The 26,097-nt window shown below is 35.0% G+C and overlaps 2 protein-coding genes across 3 annotated transcripts in view; one reads left to right on the forward strand and one right to left on the reverse strand.

Moving 5' to 3' along the window:
* Positions 1 to 3,699, reverse strand: part of LOC127877003 (39S ribosomal protein L28, mitochondrial-like) — an 82,130-nt gene extending 78,431 nt beyond the window's left edge. Inside the window, exon 1 of one of the 2 annotated variants that reach the window (XM_052422575.1) lies at positions 3,511 to 3,699. In XM_052422575.1, the coding sequence (XP_052278535.1) occupies positions 3,511 to 3,550 (40 nt within the window). In that variant the 5' untranslated portion in view covers positions 3,551 to 3,699. The remainder of the gene's footprint in view (positions 1 to 3,510) is intronic. The other variant, XM_052422574.1, reaches the window with a different exon arrangement.
* Positions 3,700 to 3,904: 205 nt separating this feature from the next.
* On the forward strand, positions 3,905 to 25,695 carry LOC127877005 (uncharacterized). Its single transcript, XM_052422576.1, has 8 exons — positions 3,905 to 3,996; positions 7,312 to 7,521; positions 9,751 to 9,819; positions 13,302 to 13,386; positions 18,455 to 18,555; positions 21,874 to 21,944; positions 22,975 to 23,033; positions 24,561 to 25,695. Exons 1-8 carry the CDS (start codon positions 3,985 to 3,987, stop codon positions 24,695 to 24,697), a joined length of 744 nt encoding a protein of 247 aa, XP_052278536.1. The 5' UTR covers positions 3,905 to 3,984; the 3' UTR covers positions 24,698 to 25,695.
* Positions 25,696 to 26,097: the final 402 nt, after the last annotated feature.

Genomic DNA, 26,097 nt, shown 5'->3' on the forward strand with positions numbered 1-26,097 from the left:
ACAAAGTGGCGCTGTTGAAAATGGACTAATTGACCCTATGACCTAGTTTTTTACCTGGCATGACCCATATTCGAACTTGGCCTAGATATCAACTAGATGCAACTACTGACCAAGTTTGGTGAAGATAAGATTTATACAATTTGAATTAGAGTCCGGACAAAGTAAAATGCACTAATTGACCCTTTGACCTAGTTTTTGACCCAGCATGACCCATATTCGGACTTGACCTAGATATCAACTAGATGCAACTACTGACCAAGTTTGGTGAAGATCGGATGAATACAATTTGAATTAGAGTCCGGACAAAGTGGCGCCGTTGAAAATGCACTCATTGACCCTATGACCTAGTTTTTGACCCGGCATGACCCATATTCGAACTTGGCCTATATATCAACTAGATGCAACTGCTGACCAAGTTTGGTGAAGATCGGATGAATACAATTTGAAATAGAGTCCGGACAAAGTGGCCCCTTTGAAAATGCACTTATTGACCCTATGACCTAGTTTTTGACCCGGCATGACCCATATTCGAACTTGGCCTAGATATCAACTAGATGCAACTGCTGACCAAGTTTGGTGAAGATCGGATGAATACAATTTGAATTAGAGTCCGGACAAAGTGATGCCTTCCGCCCGCCGCCCGCCCGCCGCCCGCCCGCCAAGGGGTTTCACATAATACGTCCCGTATTTTATACGGGCGTATAAAAAGAACAGTCAGTAGATTTTGTTAATTCAATCATTCTAACAAATATTGAAACTTGCAGTTAGAACAAGCAAGACCAGATTATGAAAAATATACAATGTACTTGTACACGGCTTGCAGGCTTGTTCTAATTTGTATATTTACAGAAATGAACTTATATATAACATTTGGTTATGGTTAATGCACAATACGGATAAAATAGTCATAGTCCTCTCATTAAGTAAGTTTAGTTTAAACCTATTTATTTTTTAGCTCGATTGCATGGAAAGCCTCACACTTATTGAAAGGATCTCGAGTCTGTTTCAAAGGCCTAGAACCAGTACTTGGTGTCTTTTGGGGAGATCTAAAGAATGCTCCCACAGTAGGGATTGAACCCATGACCTCTAATTTTTCACCAAGCATCAATAATCATACATACAGTAATACTTCTTAAACTTGTAGTCGCAAGATGACAAAAATGCTCCAGTTACCGGTATTGCATGTCTAGAGTTATACATGTTTTCATCTTGAGAAGTCAAAAATATTTACTATAATGTTTAACCATCAGAGTTATAATTTTTAATTGGCAAGATCCAATTCAAATGTCAGTATTTTCATGTAAACAACATTTAATTAATATCAACCGAATGCCTCTTTTGCTATTCGCACCAGTTAAATTCTTCTCTGATTGAAATAGGTTGAGAAAACATCATATTAATCAGATTGAAAAACAAGGTGGAAACACTTGGTACCTACACATAGATGTCAAAACAAACTCAAGATAGGGGGGAGGTAATATAATGCCATAATGCCAAATGTGCTTAAGTTATTAAGTTATCAATCTTGATTTACAGGTGTTTTTTTTTCATATTTAAGCCTTTACAATTGTGAAGGGACTCTTCGATTTGTGCCAACTGTGAGTACCGGTAACCATACGTTTTAGAGTCATAGATGCTCAAGCTAATGAAGTGTTACTGTCCATGAGCACCTCCAAAATATTTTCCCCAATTGAAAACCCACTCCAGGGGAATTCCTAAAATTTACTGCTCACAACTTTAAATTTAACCAGGAAGAAAAAGTTCTCCATTTAGGTGGTTGAACACATGGATGGTGCTCTACCACCTGAGTTAATCTGAACCATTTGCTATTAATTGTTTACACTACATTATGTTAGGGATGCAAACTAATAAACTATTAATAAATGTTTTTAACTTATTGTAATTACTCTATGTTTTCGGACACTCTAAATTTTCGAAGACCCCATTTTTTAGCAAAAATAATTATTATTCGTGACTCTTAATTTTCGGACATGCGAGTTTTCGTCCATAATTAATGTCTCTAAGTTTTTGGACAATATATTTTACAGCGCTATGTTGCCAAATTTCGGTCCTGTTTTCGATATCTAATGACACTTCGATCATGGGGTTTGACAACCAGATTAACATCATAAAACATGGCAGGTGCATGCCTGAGGGCAACGAACCATTACATTTGCGTTATGGGGTAAATAACCTTGTAAACCGGTATTAAACAATGGTTTCGCCCGATATAATAAGCGTTATGACAATTACCAGGGGTAATGCCAATTAACAATTCAATTATCTACCGCAGTGGTACTACACATTCTCAGTTAAATAACTGTGACAAATACTAAACGCTTCAAAGTGTGATGCACCCTATTGCATGTTTTACGAACAATGGAAGGTGTTAGACAACAACTATCGAAAATTAACAAACAAAGAATTCATAGTTTGCTTGTTTTAATTGCGTTAATTACAGGTTCATACTAGCGAGTATCGGTACATCACATGCTCATCTTTAAACTCGTTGGTCAAAGTACAGCCTTGTAGTAACTTTCTGTCAAATAAATTAAGCATTTAAAATTACTTTAAATGCAGTGCAAACTTTTATAACTGTTATTTATACTATACGGCATGGTATTTTACAAGCGCGTGCTATTTCCGGTAGTCGTTGATACAATTTACGCTATTTTCGGACACTTCAATATTCGACTCTAAGTTTTCGGACATCTGTATTTTGTGAATATTTTTCGTATCTAAGTTTTCGGGCACGAAAAAAATTATTATTTTTAAGTGTCTGAAAACATAGAGTAATTAAGGTAATTTTGTAACGCTATTGTGTATAAAACATCATACAACTCATATATATTTTGTTATAACACACAAGCCAACTGAAATAATTCATTTTAAATTTAATTTAAAAACAAGAATGTTGTTCATTCTTGTATTTTTTCATAAAATTTACAATTTCTGTTAGATTTGTGCCAAAGATTTTCCTAAATTTTATTCATATAGCTGCAAACATCATGCAACCAACTTTTTTATCATTATGACATTAACTGAATCATTCTTAAGTTTTGTTTGTTTGCAAGAAGATTTACTTGAAAACTGCAGTTTGAAATCCAAACTTTGTATGTCTTGCAGACAAAACCATTGGAAAACATATCAAATACTCCACAATAATAAGAAATATCTAAGAAGCATTATTTCATCCAGTGGACTAGATGGTAGCAACATATTTGATTCACCCGGTCAGAAAGCAGATCTTAAACGGAAGTTATATTTTCTACCCTGCTAAATTAAGGCAATTAATGGACATTCGTATCATGCTATAAATCACAATTATGCAGCCTTGTCAGATGGTGTTGCTTCCATGCAGTTGTGTGGTTGTTTTTTATGTACATACTTTATTGTTAAATAATTAACATATGGGTATAAAACATCACATATTTTTTTCTTCAAAACGGCATGTATGCCACAGCAATGGTTGTATATAATAAGAACTCAATATTATCATGCAATTCATACTTAGTTTATGGAATATTGGGAAGTGGTTTCTTATCGGCATTGTAGAGATATGTTGTCTGCCTTAAATTTCCTTTAATTGTATAAATTTACAGCTTCGTAAAATGTAATAATCATATCAATGTCAAACTTGTTGTCATTTGTTCATGGGCGCTGCCATATTGAATCGTGCTGACTCGAACCACTTCGTACCAGAAATGACTATGATTAAATTCATTTAAAGTATTTAAAAGGAATAAAATGCAATAACCAAAACTAAAATAACTGTCGCATAAATTATTCACTGGACTTATTACTAGTCGCATGAGGTTGAAAGAATACAAAGTTTCAATAAAATATATTTTAATGGAGTTACATCCCTTTATAATAGTCTTTATATCGGTTACACACAATTGCACCGACACAGTATTAGCGGTGTGTAGCCAATGTTGTACTAACTTTAAAACTAGTTTTACTAAACGATTTCAATGAATTAAAATGTCAAATAAGGTAATGGAATAGCTTTCATGTAGAATAATACGCAAAAAGCGCATTGAAACCATAAAACAGTGGGAACATCTCGAATGTGTACCTCTTTGGAATTATTTTTAAGTTCAATTGATCGACTTTTGTACCGCAGTTTCGTACCAGACATTTATAAAATAGCAGTCAGTCTATGATGATTCGGGAAATCTATTGCATTGTTTTTCTGTTAGCTCTCCCTCAGACATGTTTATTGTTTGAAATTGCTACTGCTTGTCCTAATTTGATCACTGGTCGATGTGCGTTGGTGTTGTTATGCATACATGCCATAAATTTTCAGACCAATTCCGGGACATTGAGCTCAATTTTCTGGGACTTTTGCAGATTTTCCTGGACATGTATTCATATAGCAATATATAAAGAAATATGTGCATTTTGGGTACCCATTTTTTTTTCACATTGTAAATTGCTAAGTTTGAAAGCCTATCCTAAATATACTAGATCGAATTAAACATTACTACTTCTGTTACTAGATACAAGCCATGTGTTTTTCGTGTTAGAAAAGAGCACCAAATTGCTTTTGTGTACATGTCACATCATTGCAAGAAACGCGTGGGCGTATCCACGGCCGCATAAAAACTTTGTAGCGCATTTGATACTTTTTTAAGATGTGATGAAATAACGTCATATCGGGGCGTTTTTTTCCCACTGAACACGCAAGTCGCCTGACGTCAGTGACGTGATGTTCATGTTTCTATTCAACACAAAATACACCCACACTTTCTATGCAACGTTCTTTATGTCTGCATAATTTTGGGGCGCTTTTTATTGAGACAAAGGATAAAGCACTGTTTATTTGACGCTAGTAATTGTTAATGTCGCGTATGCATTAAAATTCGGAAGAGTGTTTCGGATTACAAATTGAATAATGCTCATTTGAGAATCATTTACAGTTGAGCGTAAGTAATTCAACAAACTGCAATAAAATCACATGCATATGAAAATTACGTCAATCGTCGTCTGCATGATCTTACTGCAGGTACAGGTATGACTGCTTACGAGTGTTGTCGCTCATTCTAAGCGTGCGTCAACAAACTGCCATATAATCAGTATACAAGTATTCAAGCCAATTAACAACCACATTAAACAATGCCGCCTTTTCGGTTTGACTGCCAAAATGAGAATATGATAAGAGGACCCCTGTTAATTGATCGATTTTGACACGTAGTGTAGTCCCCTATTTGGGTAGGCATTGCCATGGAGACCCTGCAGATTAGTGGGAAAACAGATTTGATGTGCAGTTAAGCCTAAAATAAGGTACATGTATATGTGGATTTTGTAAAATCCAGGACATTTGACAGGTCTCCTGGACTGCGGGACACCTTCTTTATTTCCGGGACAATCCTGGACAATCCGGGACATATGGCATGTATGTGTTATGTACTACCTGTAACCTAGTCCAACTTGTTGACGCTCTCAAATATTAAGCTACTTTTTATATTGGTAATATTTGGAGAAAAATTTAGCCCATATTAAAGGTATCTCTAAATTCTTTGCGCGTCTTATAAATAAGACTACCTGTAACCATACAAACTTCTGGATTATAAAAATGGAATTTATCAAACACAATCCAGCGATATTTTTGCCCGATCAGGAAACTTTCTGGTACCCTGCCAACTGGAAGAATAATCTTGAAAACCCCAGGGAATGGGAAAATTTGCTCGAGAAATCTTCAGATTGGGATTTTTGTATTGCTTGGTACATGTATTTAACTGCACACAACCATCTAAGTGCTCCAGCTAAGATTTGAAAAGGGCAGGGGGGGGCTATTTTGTCAAAAAAGCCCTTTCGACGCGCAATATTTTGTAAAAAAGGCACTTTTGAGCATGCGGGCATATCTTGAATGCTCCCTGTTGCATATTAATTTTTATGTTATTAATAATTGTTATAATATATTATTTCCATTATTATTAAATCATGCAAATTGCAAATTAAATGTCTGCAATGAGGAATAGATTAATTACAATTTAATAAGGAATTAATAAATTATTGTATGTAAAAAAAATATAAAAATTAAGTCAGCAATTTGTAATTATGTAATTTTACTATATTGGGAAAGTGTTTTTCACTGACACTTAATAAAGAAGGAAAAAATGTGTTTCCTTGGAATTTATTCCACAGCTTTGGTGTCAAGTAATGGTTAAATACTTTGTCCAAAAAAAGAGAAGGTCCGTTTCTGTTCTCCTTGGAAAAAAAACAGGGTCAGTAGGTAGGGATTTAAAAAAAAAATTGGGAGGGGGGGGGTACCAGAATGGAAGGCTACTAAAGCTTCTAATAAGATAAAAAAAATACATGTATATATATGCTTTGTTTGCTTGATATAACATCTTATATGAACGAAATGAACATTTTTTAAATTTTCTCTTGATTTTTTTTTTGGCGACCCCAATAAAAAGTTGAGGGTCGGCGCCGATTTGGGAGACACGGTCGGGCGACCGGAAACGGACTTTTTTTTTGCCTCAAGTGACTGTCTAATGAGAAACATATAAATACATATTCCTGGGCATTATTGTCCCATGTGCTAACCACATGAATTTTTAAACTGCAAAGGTTAACACAATTAGGTCATGGATTTTATGTTTGTACTTTTCATGTGCCTATTAGAAATTTTAAGCTTTTCTATTTCAAAATATAATATACATATCTACACTGATGCTCCATGTTCCATAATTATTAAAGGGACTAGTTCACAGATTTTCCAATTTTTGAAAAATACCATTAAATATGTTGAAAAACAATTCCATAAAATACCGATAATTGCAAGAAAAAAAAATTGAATAAAAAACATTGGCGTTCTCGGGATTCAAACCCGGTTCCTGTGGAAGCCCATGCACTTCCACAGCCACATGCAGTCGTTAATATTGATTAGCTAACCATAAACCCTATAGTAATAGTCTGCATATTTTCTAAATAGTTGAGGAAAGCATTACAAACAGTTTATTATTTTACAGATCTCAAATGATAACTATCCCTTAATTTATCAATATTTTTAATCATTTTGCTCAGTCAAGAGCATTATTTTGCTTGATTAAACATAAGGCATACATTCTTGTTTGAATATATGACATTGATTTTGAAAATCATCGTTTTGCCAAACTGTGAACATGTCACTTAAAAAAAGCAAGCTAACATTTTGATATTGTGAAATCATGCCAATCAGTATTACTAAGAATCTAAAAAGCAAAACTTCAATATTATGAATTCGCCCAGAGTGTCCAAATTGTGCCAGAATTAAATTAACAATAACTGAATGCATATAATGATTATCTTTTTTATTTGAAGTCTGAAGAGCTGAGGCTGCAAGGCAATGAGTGTGTCAAGGCAGGGAAGTACACAGAGGCCGTGCTACACTATACTCATGCTCTGGATACAGACCGGCAGAATCACCTCATATACAGCAATCGCTCTCTGGCCTTCCTAAAGCTGCAACAGTATTATCTGGCCATGCAGGATGCCAACACCACCATACGGCTACAACCCAAGTGGCCCAAGGTGACCTTATTGTTATTGTTACATTGATCAAATGGGTTAGTATTTTAAAATGCATGGATATTGGGAAAGATCTGCAGTATTAAAGATAGGATTTGAAAAGGGCTTTTTTTGTAAAAAGGGCACTTGAATGTGCATGGTCATATTAACTCATTTCAATATAGCATGATTGTGTAAAATATACATATGATATTACAAGTACATCATGTAACATGTATTTTCATTAAAACATTGTGTTTATACTCAATAAAACTAGTTTCACTTAGTTTATGTAAACTTCAAATAAAATTTGATGTGATCAGATAATGAAATGGTTTGGTGGGAGTCCTCAGGGGCAGGGTGGGCCCTTGAGGTTGCCGTGCCCTTCTATTTAGGCCCATCTGAAGCTCTGAGATCTAGGGTACAGGATGCTGCTAAAAAGAGGCAGGTAGGAAAAATCCGGAGCATTAAAGTGACATCTTTGACTTATTTGCTGAATCAAAGGAATTTAAACATTTCAACTGGTTACAAGGGTGTTTCAGCATAGTGTTATCATTTTCCTTTGAATATTTGCAAAACATATATTTAAAAAGATGTTTATATGTTTGTATGTGAATCTGTGCTGAGCGGCAGCAGGAGGAAGACAAAGTGAGACGGTTGCAGTAATCTTCTCATTTGCTCTAGATTATTTTGGGGGGAGTTAAATCATGAAACACTGCCATAAAGCTGTATTTTTTTAAGGTTGCCTCCCTTGAACTTCACTCTGTATTTATTCGTATGGATCAGAGCAAAGATGTATATGTATTTAAAGCACTATCTCCAGCAATGTTTCCATATTGAATTTAATTTCCCAAAAAAATATGTGAGTTTTTTACAAGCATGGTGAAATTTGGTATTGATGTAAATAAAGTAACAAAAATCTGCTATGAATGCAACAATATGTACATTAAATGTATCGGTATGTTCTTACCAGTTTGCCTTGGTTGGGAAAGGTTGTAAGTACATAGATTTAGCTTTATGTAGCAGTGTTGTTTTTTTTCGTTTGAATAAGAGGCCGGTATTCTGCCCAATTCCCAATGCAAAAAAAGTATACATTTTTTCCAAATGGGACTTAAAAACTCCCAATTGAAGGTTTGATTATTTATTTGTGTATTTGAGCTCTTAACATTTAGTTTATCTCCTTCCAGCTCTATAAGTTGAACCTTAGTTAATAATATATTGAAGTCTTTTTATTCTAAATTTTGAATTATTTGTTAGCAAATCAACAACAACAATACTTCCCCAATTTTAGTCAAAACGCCGCAATTTGTTTCTAATTCAAAAGGAACTGGCTCTATTCCCAAATGGTGAAAAAAAAACACTGTGTAGATCAGAACAGTTGCACTTCATGATGTAACATTATTAAAGGCTTACCACAATTACATTTTTATGCCCCCCACTTCCCACTATAGTAGTGGGGGACATATTGTTTTTGCCCTGTCTGTTGGTCTGTCTGTTGGTCTGTTTGCACCAACTTTAACATTTTGCAATAATTTTTGCTATATTGAAGATAGCAACTTCATATTTGGCATGCATGTGTATCTCATGAAGCTGCACATTTTGAGTGGTGAAAGGTCAAGGTCAAGATCATCCTTCAAGGTCAGAGGTCAAATATATGTGGCCAAAATCACTCATTTTATGAATACTTTTGCAATATTGAAGATAGCAACTTGATATTTGGCATGCATGTGTATCTCATGGAGCTGCACATTTTGAGTGGTGAAAGGTCAAGGTCATCCTTCAAGGTCATAGGTCAAATATATGTGGCCCAAATTGCTTATTTTATGAATACTTTTGCAATATTGAAGATAGCAACTTGATATTTGTCATGCATGTGTATCTCATGGAGCTGCACATTTTGAGTGGTGAAAGGTCAAGGTCAAGGTCATCCTTCACAAGGTCAAGGTCATCCTTCAAGGTCGAACATCATTTAGGGGGACATTGTGTTTCACAAACACATCTTGTTTTAAATGCTGTACCTTTCTGTATAATCAACAAGTATATCTTTTATTTCTTTCTAATGCAACAAGTATATTATTGTTACATATAAGTTAACATTTGCTATTGTTATCAGTGTTTTAGTAAATGTTAATGTAAGAAGACTAATATAATTTTTTATCAAAAATAATGTATGTAACTATTCTTATCTTTTAAACTTTTCTCTTTCCACTTCTTAAACTAAATACACGGTTATCTGTTTGTTTTTGTTTGCAGGGGTATTTCAGGAAAGGAGAGGTTGAATTCCAGGCTGGACATTACCAGAGTGCGTTATTATCATATGGGGTGTGTATAGTGCGTTACTATCATATGGGGTGTGTATAGTGCATTACTATCATATGGGGTGTGTATAGTGTGTTATTATCATATGGGGTGTGTATAGTGTGTTACTATCATATGGGGATGTGTATAGTGTGTAATTATCATATGGGGTGTGTATAGTGCATTATTATCATATGGGTGTGTATAGTGCGTTACTATCATATGGGGTGTGTATAGTGCATTATTATCATATGGGGTGTGTATGGTGCGTTATTACCATATGGGGTGTGTATAGTGTGTTACTATCATATGGGGTGTGTATAGTGCATTACTATCATTCGGGGTGTGTATAGTGCGTTACTATCATATGGGGTGTGTATAGTGCATTACTATCATATGGGGTGTGTATAGTGCGTTCCTATCATATGGGGTGTGTATAGTGCATAACTATCATATGGGGTGTGTATAATGCGTTATTATCATATGGGGTGTGTATGTATAGTGCGTTATTATCATATGGGGTGTGTATAGTGCATTATTATCATATGGGTTGTGTATAGTGCATTATTATCATATAGGGTGTGCATAGTACATTATTATCATATGGGGTGTGTATAGTGCATTATTATCATATGGGGTGTCTATAGTGCGTTACTATCATATGGGGTGTGTATAGTGCGTTACTATCATATGGGATGTGTATAGTGCATTATTATCATATGGGGTGTGTATAGTGCGTTACTATCATATGGGGTGTGTTTAGTGCATTATTATCATATGGGGTGTGTATGTATAGTGCGTTATTATCATATGGGGTGTGTATAGTGCATTACATTTGTATTATCATATGGGGTGTGTATAGTGCGTTACTATCATATGGGAGGTGTAAAGTGCGTCACTATCATATGGGGTGTGTATAGTGCGTTATTATCATATGGGGTGTGTATAGTGCGTTATTATCATATGGGGTGTGTATAATGCGTTATTATCATATGGGGTGTGTATAGTGCGTTACTATCATATGGGGTGTGTATAGTGCGTTACTATATCATATGGGATGTGTATAGTGCATTATTATCATATGGGGTGTGTATAGTGCGTTACTATCATATGGGGTGTGTATAGTGCGTTGTTATCATACGAATACCCCCCCCCCCCTATTTTTTTTTTTTAAGATCATCTCACAAATGACCACCAAACCCTCACACTATACCCCCCATCCCCCAATTATTTTTTTTTAAACGGTTAAAAAACACAACTATTTATTTTTATTATTTTATGTTTGAAATACCGTCCAACCATCGCACCCAAGAATCCCCCACCACCACTCCTCCCCCACCCGAATCTCCCCCCCCCCCCTCAATTTTTTTTAATTTTTTTTTTAAGATCATCTCACAAATTACCACCACACCCTCACACTACACCCCCCCCCCACCTCTCCCCCCAATTTGTTTATTTTTTTAAACGGTTAAAAAACACAAATATTTATTTTTATTATTTTATGTTTGAAATACCGTCCTACCATCGCACCCAAGAATCCCCCCCCCTCCCCCCCCCCACCCCCACCCCCCCCCCGATTTTTTTTTTTTTGCATTTTTTTCGCATTTTTGGAAGATAATGTAATAAATGTCCACACCCCCACACTATACACCCCTCTTCACTCCACCCCTCCCTCCTTTGTGATTGAAAATGAGAGTCCCTTCACCTTTAACAAGAAAATAGATGAGCTGTCTGCACCCGCAAGGCGGTGCTCTTGTTCAAAACTGCATCCGCAGATGAGCATTAACACCCGTTATGCGGTGCTCTTGTTTGTTTGTTGGAATGATGATATAAAAGAAACAAAAGTCGATCGAAGACATACTTTTGCCATAAAAAATATTTACAACAATTACACAAAATAATTTAGACATACAGTTGATATAAAATAATTTACAAAGATTTTTATAAATTTATTTAGTGTGAAAGTGTACACAACTGAAACTAAGGTTTGAAATACACATTATTGTACATTGCTTGGTGACAAGGTGTGAAATATCTACATGTACATATTGGTAATGCCTGTATGCCCACCTTAGGGGCATGCTCGTGGAATATGTAGTTAACAGTATACCTACACATATTTACGATCACCTGAGATTTAATGGTGAATAAATTGCTTTGAGCTGTCACATTATCTTCGGTTTCTTCCGCGTAATTGGTCTTTATTGCCTTTTATATGTATATATATAATTGGTGTTTTCCTGTGTACTCATTGAATCTTGGTGAACACTGATTTTATGTTTGCATTTGAAGTAATGGCCTCCAGAAAAACATATCAGAGCTTGTGATGAAGCTCATTCTTTTCTGCTTTTAAAGATACTCCCTTGCTCACCAATACAAGCATTTGGAAAATTCACACCTTATATTGACAGAAAAAATTACCTGTCAAAAGGGAAAAAAAATCCATGACGACCACTCATAGGCTTTACTTTCCCTGTTGTATAGAGTTCCTTTGTATAAAGTTATAAAGAATGCATCCTAACCTGGCATTCCAATAGCATGATGTGAAGTCTTATTTCGTGAAAACAATTGCATTCATGTACTTTTAATGAATCTTACTGATTGATAAAAGATAATAGTTATTCTGTGGATTGATTGAAAAATATTTAAATATTAATTTATATGTATATCATGATTTTGATCATGATATTGATTTTTCAAGTTTGTAATCTGAAATTTTGATTATAACTGTAATTAGTATGCGCTGTAATCTGGTATGTTGAGTAAAACGAGAATTACTTTCCTGACCAGGGATGTAGCTTCTTAAAGACCATGACTTTTGTTATTTCACTCTGTGTCTTTCAATTTTCTCTAGATCAAAATCATTTTTTTGCAAAACTTAATGGACTAGTATTCCCAGGGGACAGTCAACAGGAACAGACATATGCATGATGAAAAAATTGAAAATGTTGATATATCATTAATTTATATATGTAAATATGTAACTTGGCCGTCTGATAATAAAACATGAACAAAATTTAACATACCATAGCAGCAATTATAAGAATTGCTGTTTTCTATAACGAAAATACTAGTAGCTGGCTGGTCTTTGAAAAACATTTTACTAAAACTAGAATTACTGTCCTGGTATGACATTAACATGGACTTAAAATGAGGATTTATATTTTGAAGCAAATGATAATAGGAATGAAACAATACACCATCTTGAGAGTCAAAATACTTTTCCGCAGATTTATTTTATGGATTTGAATACCTACTTTGGTATTTATCAGTATCCTTATTAGAAATCTAGCATTTAATCTCATGACATATGGTGCCTGGATAGCTCTAGACCAGACTGTGCCTTCACTTGGTCAGGTCAAGAGTCCCCTTGTCCGCTTAATAAACTGTGAGTGACTTAATAGCAGAAAGGGTAGTTCATGACCAGACTGCGCGACTGTACAGGCTGGTCTAGGGCTCTGCTGGGTACACATGACCCATTTTTGCATGGTGCTTCTCTGTTTCAGCAAGCCATGATTCTTGACCCAAGCAACGAAGAGGTCCGCAAGACTGTGGCCAACACAAACACACTGGTACAAGATGCTAAGAAAAGTATAGTTTTCACCTCTGTCTTGAATATGCATGCGGTCTCTCTTTAGATTCTTCACAGCTGTCATTGTTTTCCAGTTTTAAGTGGTTGAACTGTGTTGATGTGCTGAGAGATAGTTGTTTGATCAGATTGCATTAAACAGATTGCATTAAACAGATTGCATAAAACAATCTGTTGCAGGTCTTTTTAAATGGAATTACAATACAGTGATGGTGATATTTTCAAATGAGTATTTTGAACATTTTGGTGTGATAAAGGTTTTTAAAACACAGGCACAATATTTTTATTGAGGATTTAAAGCACATAGTTTTTACAATAACGCATAATAAATTGTATTTTTCACTTTTTCTTGCATTTTGTATTATGACATTAATAACATTTTAATTGTCACAAATTATTATTTTAAATTCATTTTATATATTTTTTTTTAACGTTTGGTACGCATGACAAGAGACACAGTAAACAATTAAAACATATTTCATTACATTACCGTAATTACTCTATGTTTTAGGACACTAAGTTTTTGGACACCCCTTTTTTAGCAAAAATAAATATTTTTTGTGACTCTTAATTTTCGGACACACGAGTTTTCGTCCATAATTAATGTTTTCGGACAGTATATTTTACAGCGCTATGTTACCAAATTCGTTCAAGTTTTTGATATCTAATGACACTTCGATCATGGGGTTTACAACCAGATTAACATCATAAAACATGGCAGGTGCATGCCTGAGGGCAACGCCGTACCATTACATTTGCGTTATTGGGTAAATAACCTTGTAAACCAGTATGAAACAATGGTTTCGCCCGATAGAATAAGCATTATGACAATTACCAGGGGTAGTGCCAATTAACAGTTCAATTATCTACCGCAATGGTACTACCCCTTCTCAGTCAAATAACTGTGAAAAATACTAAACGCTTCAAAGTGTGATGCACCCTTTTGCAAGATTTACGAACAATGGAAGGTGTTAGACAACAACTATCAGAAATTAACAAAGAATTCATAGTTTGCTTTTTTTATTGAGTTAATTACAGGTTCATACTAGCGAGTATCGGTACATCACATGCTCATCTTTGAACTTGTTGGTCAAAGTACAGCCTTGTTGTAACTTTCTGTCAAATAAATTAAGCATTTAAAATTACTTTAAATGCAGTGCAAACATTTATAACTGTAATTTATACTATATGGCATGGTATTTTACAAGCGCATGCTATTACCGGTAGTCGTTGATACAATTGACGCTATTTTCGGACACTTTAATTTTCTTCTCTTAGTTTTCGGACATCTGTATTTTGTGAATATTTTTCGTATCTAAGTTTTCGGACACGAAAATTTTTTAATTATTTTTAAGTGTCCGAAAACATAGAGTTATGAAGGTATAATGTAAAAGTGAATAGTCTAATTATCAGGAAAGGAGTTGTTGGTCACAAAAATTAAGGATACAGAAGATTTTTTTATATAATGAAACGAAGACCAGCACCGCCTGCTGTAGGGTATTCAGATTAAAATGGTTGACAGACCAGCACCGCCTGCTGTAGGGTATCCAGATTTAACTGGTTGAAGACCAGCACGGCCTGCTGTAGGGTATCCAGATTTAACTGGTTGACAGACCAGCACCGCCTGCTGTAGGGTATCCAGATTTAACTGGTTGAAGACCAGCACCGCCTGCTGTAGGGTATCCAGATTTAACTGGTTGATGAAGACCAGCACCACCTTCTGTAGGGTATCCAGATTTAACTGGTTGATGAAGACCAGCACCGCCTGCTGTAGGGTATCCAGATTTAACTGGTTGATGAAGACCAGCACCGCCTGCTGTAGGGTATCCAGATTTAACTGGTTGACCAGCACCGCCTGCTGTAGGGTATCCAGATTTAACATGAAGACCAGCACCGCCTGCTGTAGGGTATCCAGATTTAACTGGTTGACCAGCACCGCCTGCTGTAGGGTATCCAGATTTAACATGAAGACCAGCACCGCCTGCTGTAGGGTATCCAGATTTAACTGGTTGACCAGCATCGCCTGCTGTAGGGTATCCAGATTTAACTGGTTGCCAGAAATTTGTAGTGCAGGCTTTTCAGGGATGACAATCTTTCCACTTTTATATAATATTTACTTTTTTGTCTTCTCAAAGAAAAATCCAGACTGTACAGGCTAATCTGGGCAACACTAAGCATGTAGCCTGGTATAACCAGAGGTAGGCTCAAATCCATGATTGGTTACCACAAGCATTGATTGACCCCTGTCCACTGATCATTGAGAGTGTTCAGTATGCCAAGGAATTTAGCACATTAAAAATAAGGGTCAATAGCAGCACATTAAAAAATGGTTAATTGACTCTGTTAAGTTTTCAGAGAAATCCGGTTGTTAGAGAGTTTGGTTTTCAAGGAGCAATGGACTGAAATTGTAAAAATATCAAAATTTCTCTTGCATTCTTACTTCAGGATATATTTTCAGGTCATTAGATAATCAAATTTTTTTTCCATTTAATATCTTTAAATATAAATTGCTCCTTCAATTGGATGCACAAAAATTATGCTGCTAGGGCTGTTTTCATGTGGATTGATTCATATGCCTTTTAACACATTACCTCTTTTATTTTCAGTGTAAAAACTAAAGTTTATGAATATTTATTTATTTTGAATGATCATCAAGTTTTTATAAAGCATGGTAATGGGTAAATTACGAGTGAAATTTTTCTGAGTAAGTAAGAAATATATACAATGTATACCTTGTTTTCTCAATAGATTGATTGCTATTAGCTTGTCAATTAAGTTAATGTTTACCATGTTGTTTAGTTCCCTTTCATGTGTAGTGTTTCATTCAATAACAAGTGACAAACATTTTCATTCTGTTTGAATGTTTCCTTGACAACCACACATAGTAGTTTCACCACTCTCTTCAAAGATACTGCCTTCTTTACTGTGATCTTTCTACATTCTAACTAAGTTGTATTGCTTTATTAGCTCGGCTGTTTTCGGAGAAAACCCGAGGTATTGTCATAGCCAGCTGGTCGTGTCGTGTCTTGTCCGTCATTGTGTCCGCCGTCCGCGTTGTGCTAAAACCTTAACATTTTGTTAAGGTTTTGAACATTGGCTCTAAAATCAAAGTGCTTCCACCTACAACTTTGAAACTTCATATGTAGCTGCACCTTGACGAGTTCTACACGCCACACCCATTTTTGGGTCACTAGGTCAAAGGTCAAGGTCACTGTGACCTCTAAAATAAGTAATTATTAATAAATAAATTCTGACAAGCTTTTTCGTTTATTAAAAAATGCACCCGCAGCCAAGCATTGGCACCTGTTATGCGGTGCTTTTGTTTTTATATATGTTAATGTTGACTCAAACATTTTTAGTTCTAACACAGTTTTGCTATTGTTGTGTTGTAGTAAAGTGCAAAATGTCTTTCACGTACTTCTTTGCTGTAACGTGTTTTTAGCACGGCGTTTCTCTGCGTTTTCAGAGAAAACCCGAGGTATTGTCATAGCCAGCTTGTCGTCCGCTGACTGATGTCCGCGTCGTGCGATAACCTTAACATTGACTCTAAAATCAAAGTGCTTCCACCTACAACTTTGAAACTTCGTATGTATATGCACCTTGATGAGTTCTACATGCCACACCCACTTTGGGGTCACTAGGTCAAAGGTCAAGGTCACTGTGACCTACCTTCAAAAAATAATAATTCTGACAAGCTTTCATTTATTCAAAACTGCACCCGTAGCCGAGCGTGGCACCCGTTAAGCGGTGCTCTTGTTATAAAGTCTCATAAGCAATTAAGCATATAAAAGTACAGGCATCCTATTTCTGTATGGAAAAGCTTGCCCATTCAGGCATATATCAAGGAAATTTAATGTGTTTTCATCCAGTCAAAATCGTTTGTAATTTCTAGTATTATTTTGCAGTTTCTGATCTCGTGGGTACCATATTTCAAAAGCTTTATTATGTCTTTTGTTAAAAATACATTTTTACACTTTGCAGATGAACATTTTGAAGATCTACTTGAAACTATTGTATCTGATACAAAATTGTTTAGCAGAAACAGCAATTTTGCATTTTGGTCATAACGTTAATAAAAACAACAGGGTGCAGAATCAACGGGGTTTTCAAGGGTTTACACACAGGCTGGACAGAATGTTAACACACTGTCAAGAACTTTATTTTTGCAAATATCTCAAGTTATTTAAATTCATTTGCAAAATCTTTAGTGCATAAAAGAGAGTATTCTTGCAGTTTGTGTCGATATCATAAGGTATAAGAATAAATCCTTGAATACGTCTGAAATCGGTGACAAAATTTTAGATTGCGTGAAGCATAACTGTATAAATGAATGCAGTACAGATCGTATTTTTAAACAAGAACACATGCTTATTAAAAAAAAAAAGTAATTCTGATGTATTTCATACTGCCATAAGCAGCATAAAATCTGTCTTTTATGCACTAGTTGAAATTCATAAGATTTTTTTTTAAGCTATTGGAAAAAAAGCACCACAAAGTCATGTGCTCCTGCACCTTGACAAATGAAGCAATCAATGACAGCAGCACTGTAGTTGGATTTTAGTAGATCAAAACTTTAAAAAAGTGACATTAATTACTAAAATTTGATGTCAACCCACCATTACAAAACGCATTTCGAGAATGCCAATAATGGATCTCCTGTTTGTTACTGAGCCTTTAGACACTTTAGTCATAAGGTCATTTGTATGCCCCCGGTAGGGTGGCATATAGCATTTGAACTGTCTGTCCGTCCGTCAGAAAACTTTAAAGTTGGCCATAACTTTTGCAATATTGAAGATAGCAACTTGATATTTAGCATGCATGTGTATCTCATGGAGCTGCACATTTTGAGTGGTGAAAGGTCAAGGTCATCCTTCAAGGTCAAAAGTAAAAAAATACAATCCAAGGGAAGTAATAAGCTTTAAAAGGGAGATAATTTCTAAACCTGCCAAATGATATATTGAAATTTTATTTCAAAGAGGCGCAATAGGGGGCATTGTGTTTCTGACAAACACATCTATTGTTGTTTTCAATTTAGCGTGTGCACATGTAAACTTGTTAATTACTTTACAGAGGAGCAGAGGGAGCCCTGGGTGTTCTGTGGAGGCGGTTCCTTTATAGGTCTCCTGATTGTCATGGCAGACACATACCTCGCTGATAAGCCATCCATACAGGTATTGCTTTGAGTACAAGGTAGCATACTGATATATACCTTGCTGATAAACCTTCCATACAGATATTCCTTTGAATATAAGGTAGCATACTGATATAATACCTTGCTGATAAATCTTCCATACAGGTATTTCTTCATATATAAGGTAGCATACTGATAAATACCACGCTGATAAACCTTCCATACAGGTATTCCTTTGAATATAAGGTAGCATACTGATATTTAACTTGCTGATAAACCTTCCATACAGATATTCCTTTGAATATAAGGTAGCATACTGATATATACCTTGCTGATAAACCTTCCATACAGATATTCCTTTGAATATAAGGTAGCATACTGATATAGACCACGCTGATAAACCTTCCATACAGATATTCATTTGAATATAAGGTAGCATACTGATATATGCCTTGCTGATAAACCTTCCATACAGGTATTTCTTCGAATATAAGGCAGCATACTGATATATACCATGCTGATAAACCTTCCATTCAGATATTCCTTTGAATATAAGGTAGCATACTGATATATACCTTGCTGATAAACCTTCCATACAGGTATTCCTTTGAATATAAGGTAGCTTACTGATATAGACCAAGCTGATAAACATTCCATACAGATATTCATTTGAATATAAGGTAGCATACTGATATATACCTTGCTGATAAACCTTCCATACAGATATTTCTTTGAATATAAGGTAGCATACTGATATTTAACTTCTGCCCTCCGTCCGTTCACAATTGTTCGTAAACACTCTAGAGGCCACATTTATTGTCCGATCTTCATGAAACTTGGTCAGAAGCTTTGTCCCAATGAAATCTCGGTAGAGTTCGAAACTGGGTCGTGCCGGGTGAAAAACTAGGTCACTAGGTCAAACAAAAGAAAAAACTTGTAAACACTGTAGAAGTCACATTTCATGCCCAATCTTCATGTAACTTTGTCAAAATGTTTGTCTTAATGATATGTTGGTTGAGTTCAAAAGTGGTTCCGGTCAGTTGAAATACATGGCCGCCAGTGGGCGGGGCAGTTTTCCTTATTTGGCTATAGAGAAACCTTGTAAACACTCTAGAAGTCACAATTTTTGCCCAATCATCATGAAAGTTGGTCAAACATTGGTTTTATTGACATCTCGGACCAGTTCGAGAATGGTCCAGATCGGTGAAAAAACATGGCCGCCAGTGGGTGGGGCATTTTTCTCTATATGTATATAGTGAAAACATATTAACACTTTAGAAGTCACATTTTTTGCCAAATTTTCATTAAATTGGTCAGAACATTCGTTTCCTTGATATGAGAGTTGAGTTCGAAAATGGTTCGGGTCAGTTGAATAACATGGCTGCCGGGGGGGGGGGGCAGTTTTCTTATATTTATATAGTAAAAAAAGCTTGTGAACACTCTAGAAATCACATTTTTTGCCCAATCATCATGAAACTTGGTGAAAAGATTGGTTAAATATATATATCTCAGATGAGTTCGCAAATGGTCCCGATCGGTCAAAAAACATGGCTGCTAGTGGGGGTGAGAAACCTTGTGATCGAACACTATAGAAGTCACATTTTTTGCCTAATCATCGTGAAACTTAGTCAATACATTGGTTTTATTGATTTCTCGGACAAGTTGGAAAATGGCTCAGATTGGTGAAACACACTTTTTAGCTGACCTGATTGCTCAGGTGAGGTTTAAGGATTGGTCTTTGTCCGCAGTCCGCCCGTCCACATTTGGTTTGTAAAAACTCTAGCATTCACATTTCTCAAGCATTCTTTATCAAAGTTGCTGAAAGATCTCAGTCAAGTTTGATAATGAGCAAAATCACATAATTAATGCCATAATTATTGCACTTAGATTGTCCAAATTTTCATTATATTATACAAAATCCTTGTAAACACTCTAGAGGTCACAATTTTGTTTCAGATTTTATGAATCTTGGTCATTATATTTATTTTTGTAAGCAAAGTTTGATGTTTGGTATGGGGGGCCAACTCAAAATATAGGTCACCAGTTCAAATCTTACAAAAACAAAAACACTCCATACGCCAGAGTTTTGGTTCAATAATGATGAAACTTGACCAGGATGTTTGTCTTGTCAATATCTAGGTTATGTTTGACATTAGGTAAAGATTGAATGAACAGACTCCTCTCAGGTGAGCGAACTAGGGCCATCTTGGCCTTCTTCTTTAGCAAGAAGAATGTTGTCATTTGTAAAAAAAACTAACAAGAACAACCATTTTGTGACTGTTATTAGCTTTCTTTAATACCATAGGCAGCTATTCAAATATTATTTCACTGTAAGGTGGTATACATCTTTAAACTGTGGCAACATAATGTTTGGTACTGTATATTGTCTGTTAAACTGTGGCAATATAATGTTTGGTATATCTTCTGTTAAACTATGGCAATATAAGGTATGGTATATTTTCTGTTAAACTGTGGCAATATAATGTATAGTATATTTTCTGTTAAACTGTTTCAATATAATGTTTGGAATGGTATATCTTCTGTTAAACTGTGGTGATTTAATGTATAGTATATTTTCTGTTAAGCTGTTGCTATATTATGTTTGGTATATCTTCTGTTAAACGGTGGCAATACAATGTTTGGTATATCTTCTGTTAAATGGTGGCAATATAATGTGTGGTATATGTTCTTTTAAACTGTGGCAGTATAATGTTTGGTATATCTTCTGTTAAACTGTGGCAATATAATGTATGGTATATTTTCTGTTAAACTATGGCAATATAGTGTATATTATATTTTCTGTTAAACTGTGGCAATATAATGTATGGTATATCTTTTGTTAAAGTGTGGCAATATAAGGTATGGTATAATTTCCTTTTAAACTGTGTCAACATAATGTATAGTATATTTTCTGTTTATCTGTGGCAATATAATGTATGGTATATTTTCTGTTAAACTGTGACAATATAATGTATGGAATATTTTCTGTTAAACTGTGGCAATATAATGTTTGGTATATCTTCTGTTAAACTATGACAATATAATGTATGGTATATTTTCTGTTAAACTGTGGCAATATAATGTATGGTATATTTTCTGTTAAACTGTGGTAATATAATGATTGGTATATCTTCTGTTAAACTGTGGTGATATAATGTATAGTATAATTTCTGTTTAAATTTGTAAATATAATGTATGGTATATCTTCTGTTAAACTGTGGCAATATAATGTTTGGTATTTCTTCTGTTAAACTGTGGTAATATAAGTTTTGATATATCTTCTGTTAAACTGTGGTAATATAATGTTTGGTATATCTTCTGTTAAACTGTGGTAATATAATGTATGGTATATTTTCAGAATGTGGTGCTGCAGGTACTTCTGGTTACGGTGTTTGGGTGCCTTGGATTTCTAGTGCTGCTGGCTTACAGGTGAGGTATACATGTAGATGGTGGATTAATTTTGTATGTTCAGGGAGAAATTGTCACATCAATTATTTTGCTAATAAACAGTACAGGAAAATGCATTTTAGTTTAAATAATGCAGCTTATGGCTATGAGTCATAATTAACAAATTCTATGGATCTGTTGTATTCAAGCTTTTAAAGCTGAAAAGACTTTGTATTGAGCCACATATTGAGACAGTCAACCTTTTATTTATTTCACACTTTTAGTCAAATTGTTTTCATTATGTGCATCTCTTAATTTTTTTTACACCCACATGGAGTGCATATATATATTAGTCTTCCTGTTTGATTATGGCTTTTTTGGTTGGTATGCTGGAATAAGTTTGTTTAGAAAAGAAATCCTACATTTCTGAAGAGATAGAGTTGACATAGAAACAAACGTCATCACCAAGAAGAATAGAAGTGCAAACACTTAATGCCAAGCCTTTCACACAGTTCTTAGTTATTTGCAAGTTAACATAGTTGACAAAGGAGTGTGGAAATATTATTAAGGTTTGTAACAAAGCTCTAGCAGTTTCTGGTTCAAGGTAAAACTAACAGTATTGATGTCTTGAGTTATTTATGAACAGGCAGCACTTGATTCCATTTAAGATCACATAAAATGATGGCCATAATTTATGTGTTGGCTGGTGTAATCTGAAACTTAAAATATTTTTTTCCAAAAGCTTGTTAATGCTATATGGGGTTTAATGCTTGTGCGTAGTGCCGTCCCAGATAAGCCTGTGCAGTGTGCACAGGCTAATCATTGACAACACTTTTGGTCTAAACAGGATTTTTGCTAAGACGAGACTTTCTTTAAACAAATAAAGTAATAAAACCGGAAAGTGTTAACGCTGTTAGATGTGCAAATTGCACAGGCTAATCTGGGATGACACTTTACGCACATGAATTAAACCCTCTTTGCACACATGAATTAAACCCCCTTTTCACAGAGAAACGCCCATATGTTTAAGAGAAGGAAAAACATGAAGAATCTTAAAGTTTTTCATTTTCAGGCACCTTAGGCAATCAGACGTGAAGTCCAGATTGGAACCACCTGTGAATTTAATGGAAGGTTGGCTGCAATTTTTATACCCCCACCCCTTAAATATGTCGATGGAAAAATCTTTTCCTTTGACACAACATTATGTCATAGCCAGAGGTTTAAGATTTGGTCAAACAAGCAGCGTTGCGGTCATCAATGATATTTGTTCCAACCATACCTCTATAGTCAACACTAGCCACAGGCAGGGGTCCTATGATTTATGTAAAATTATTATTAATTCGTAGAATGGTAGTGTAGTATTTGGTAAGTAACATTGTAGTGCTGTCCTCTATCATGTGTATAAAACCATGCCACATGCTCAACACTGGTCCCGTGTGTAACATTTTGTGTGTATCAACTGGCTCCATGTTACAACATATGGCACCAGGGAGTGATGGGAAATATTTCTTCACTACATATCAATTCTAGTGAATGAATGGATTACTTCAATTACATGCATCCATAGATATAATTTTATTCTCGCTTGAGCTTATCATGCCTATGAAGGATTCTTGTGATCACATTTTGGTCTGTCATTGATTCTTTGTGTCCACTATTTAATACCTTGTGAAAAATTCAGAAATCATTTTTTTCCCAATCTTTCTGAAACATGGCAAGAACATTTGTCTTGGTGCCAAGGATATTTGGAAGGGATAGACCCTGGGTCATATGGGGTTAAAAACTAGGGCACAAGGTGCAAATTAAGGAGAAGTTGATAAAATCTCATATAAATCACATTTTTTGCCAAATCAATATTTGTGTCAATTATCTCTTGAAATTTTGACAATATATGGCTGTTTTGAAAGCTTCAAAGTGAAATGTCTAGCTCGCCAAGTTTTTTCCAATGTTCATCAAAACTTTTTCAATGCTACATTTATTGCCCAATCTTCATGAAACCTTTGTTCACTCAACATTCATTGCCAAATTTTCGTAAAATCTTTGTCTAATGCCACATTTTTTGCCCAATATTCATGAATAGTTTGTTCAATGATATATCAACTGAGCTCAAAACAGGTTCATGTGGAATCAAACACAAGGTGAAGAGGTCAAGCTGAAGAAAAACACTTTAAGCCACTAGCTGTGCTTTATTATTTAATGTAATGAAGGCTATATGATAACTAACAAAGAATGCTGCATGATGACTGATGAAGAAGGCAGAGGGCTACATAATGACTGATAAAGAATGTGTGGGATTGCATAGTTATTTCTATTAAAGTAAATTACATGTAGTTATAAAAAATGCAAATATTTTTTTGGCATGGTCATTTGTTTTTTTAAACCCTTTCCCACTCATAGGCTAAGTGAAAATGGCTATGTGCAAACAGCATAAAACCAGTACAGCCTTCGAGTAACTCGCAGTTTGTTCAGGTTTTATGCTGTTTGCGGCTCATCAGTATCTAAGGGTTGGAAATGAAACCTATAAAATTTGAATCTAGTAAGAAAGGTCTTTAATTAAATTTAACTTTCTAAGTGACTACAAATGCGTCAAAATACGTTTTTAAGTGGTTTAATAAACAATTAATAGATGAAATGTGAAACCTGTTGTTCTCTCCTTAGCAATGGGCCAGCAAACGTCTCCAAACTCTGAACACAAAGTTGAAGCAGAGGATGCCAGTCAGACTACAAACCAGCGAACCCACAGAAAGGGTGGAATGGGAGCTGCTAGGCAACGCTTTAAGAAGGGAAAAACTTAGTCACTTAGACACGTTTTTAAAATTGCTTAGGATAAAAAAATGTGACCCAAGATTTTATTTAAGAAGAAAATCATAGGTGTTCATAATGGTACACATATGTGTACACATGCATGATAGGTTTCAGTAATTTAGCATAATATGTTAAATTGCATGAATAATTTGTTATGTAAGGTCCAACTGCTTTATGTTGCACTTTACCAATCAAATATTGTATTAAAAATGTTTGTCCCCGTGTGGAAATGATTTCTTACAGAAATAAAATCTATCTTGGTGTGAAAGAACACTTTTTATTAATAGCAATAATCAGCCAAAATCTTTAGTGAGTTAACTGTTTATTGTTAATAATCAGTCAATTAACAATAATTTGGAGTACAGAAACCTATGAATCAAATCACATGAGAAAATACAAAACATGTGTACATTCATTATAATTATTCAGACAATGTGTTTTGATTCTAAAATTATCAGGCAACTTTTTGTGAAATTGAGAGGAGAACAATATTTTACTATACTGCATTCATGGCAAGAATGGGACTTGTTTTAATTGTTTGTGGTAGTTCATCAAGGGTAATTGTGTTCTTTTAGCCTGTGGGAAAACTTGGCTCAATGCAAGTGTGCAAAGTGTGTTTTCAGATTAGCCTGTGTAGTCTTCACAGGCTTATCAGGGACAACACTTTCCTTATATTAACTGGATTTTTGCTATGAAGAGACTTTCTTCGAACAATAAATTCCATAAAGCGTTCAGTGGTTATACCCGATGAGCCTGTGCAGCCGTCACAGGCTAATCTGAGACAACAATTTAATCACATGCCGGTAGCCCAGTTTTTCAAATACTTGACTCCTTCCTCTAGTGGAATCAGTCTCACCTACTGAAAGAAAATCCATTTTCAGTTGTTTGTCTCATTATTTTGTATTGTATTATTTTTGCATTTATACAAGTATCTTAGTGTTTCTTTGTTAATCAGATTGGGATTTTATATAAAGTTATATGCAGTTCATTTTTGGAGGTTTTGTTAGTTGTTGGTTATTTTACTGTTGTTATTATTCATTGATATAAAGGTGAAATTCTAAAAAGTTTGTAATGCCCGCGCATAAAATGCCCCTAATTGACATGAAATGTAAGTCATGCGAATAATTTTAGCCACTGTAATAAATGTTTCCTGATAAAAATTTACCATGTTTGTATGATAATGTTCACTAAGTCTACAGAAAAGTTTAAAATGCTGTCAAAACGTTTGCCTTACTGAAAAAGATGGGCAAAACAAGTAACTAAACAAGACTGCATTGGCACAAGTGTTTAGAAATCAGAAAATATGTTATAATTAAGGCGTAAAAGTTAAATACACCGTATCCCTACATACTACTCTTAAAACATTTTAGTGAAACATTTTCACTTGCCA

The sequence above is a fragment of the Dreissena polymorpha genome, chromosome 4, assembly GCF_020536995.1.
Source record: "Dreissena polymorpha isolate Duluth1 chromosome 4, UMN_Dpol_1.0, whole genome shotgun sequence".
Taxonomy (NCBI): domain Eukaryota; kingdom Metazoa; phylum Mollusca; class Bivalvia; order Myida; family Dreissenidae; genus Dreissena; species Dreissena polymorpha.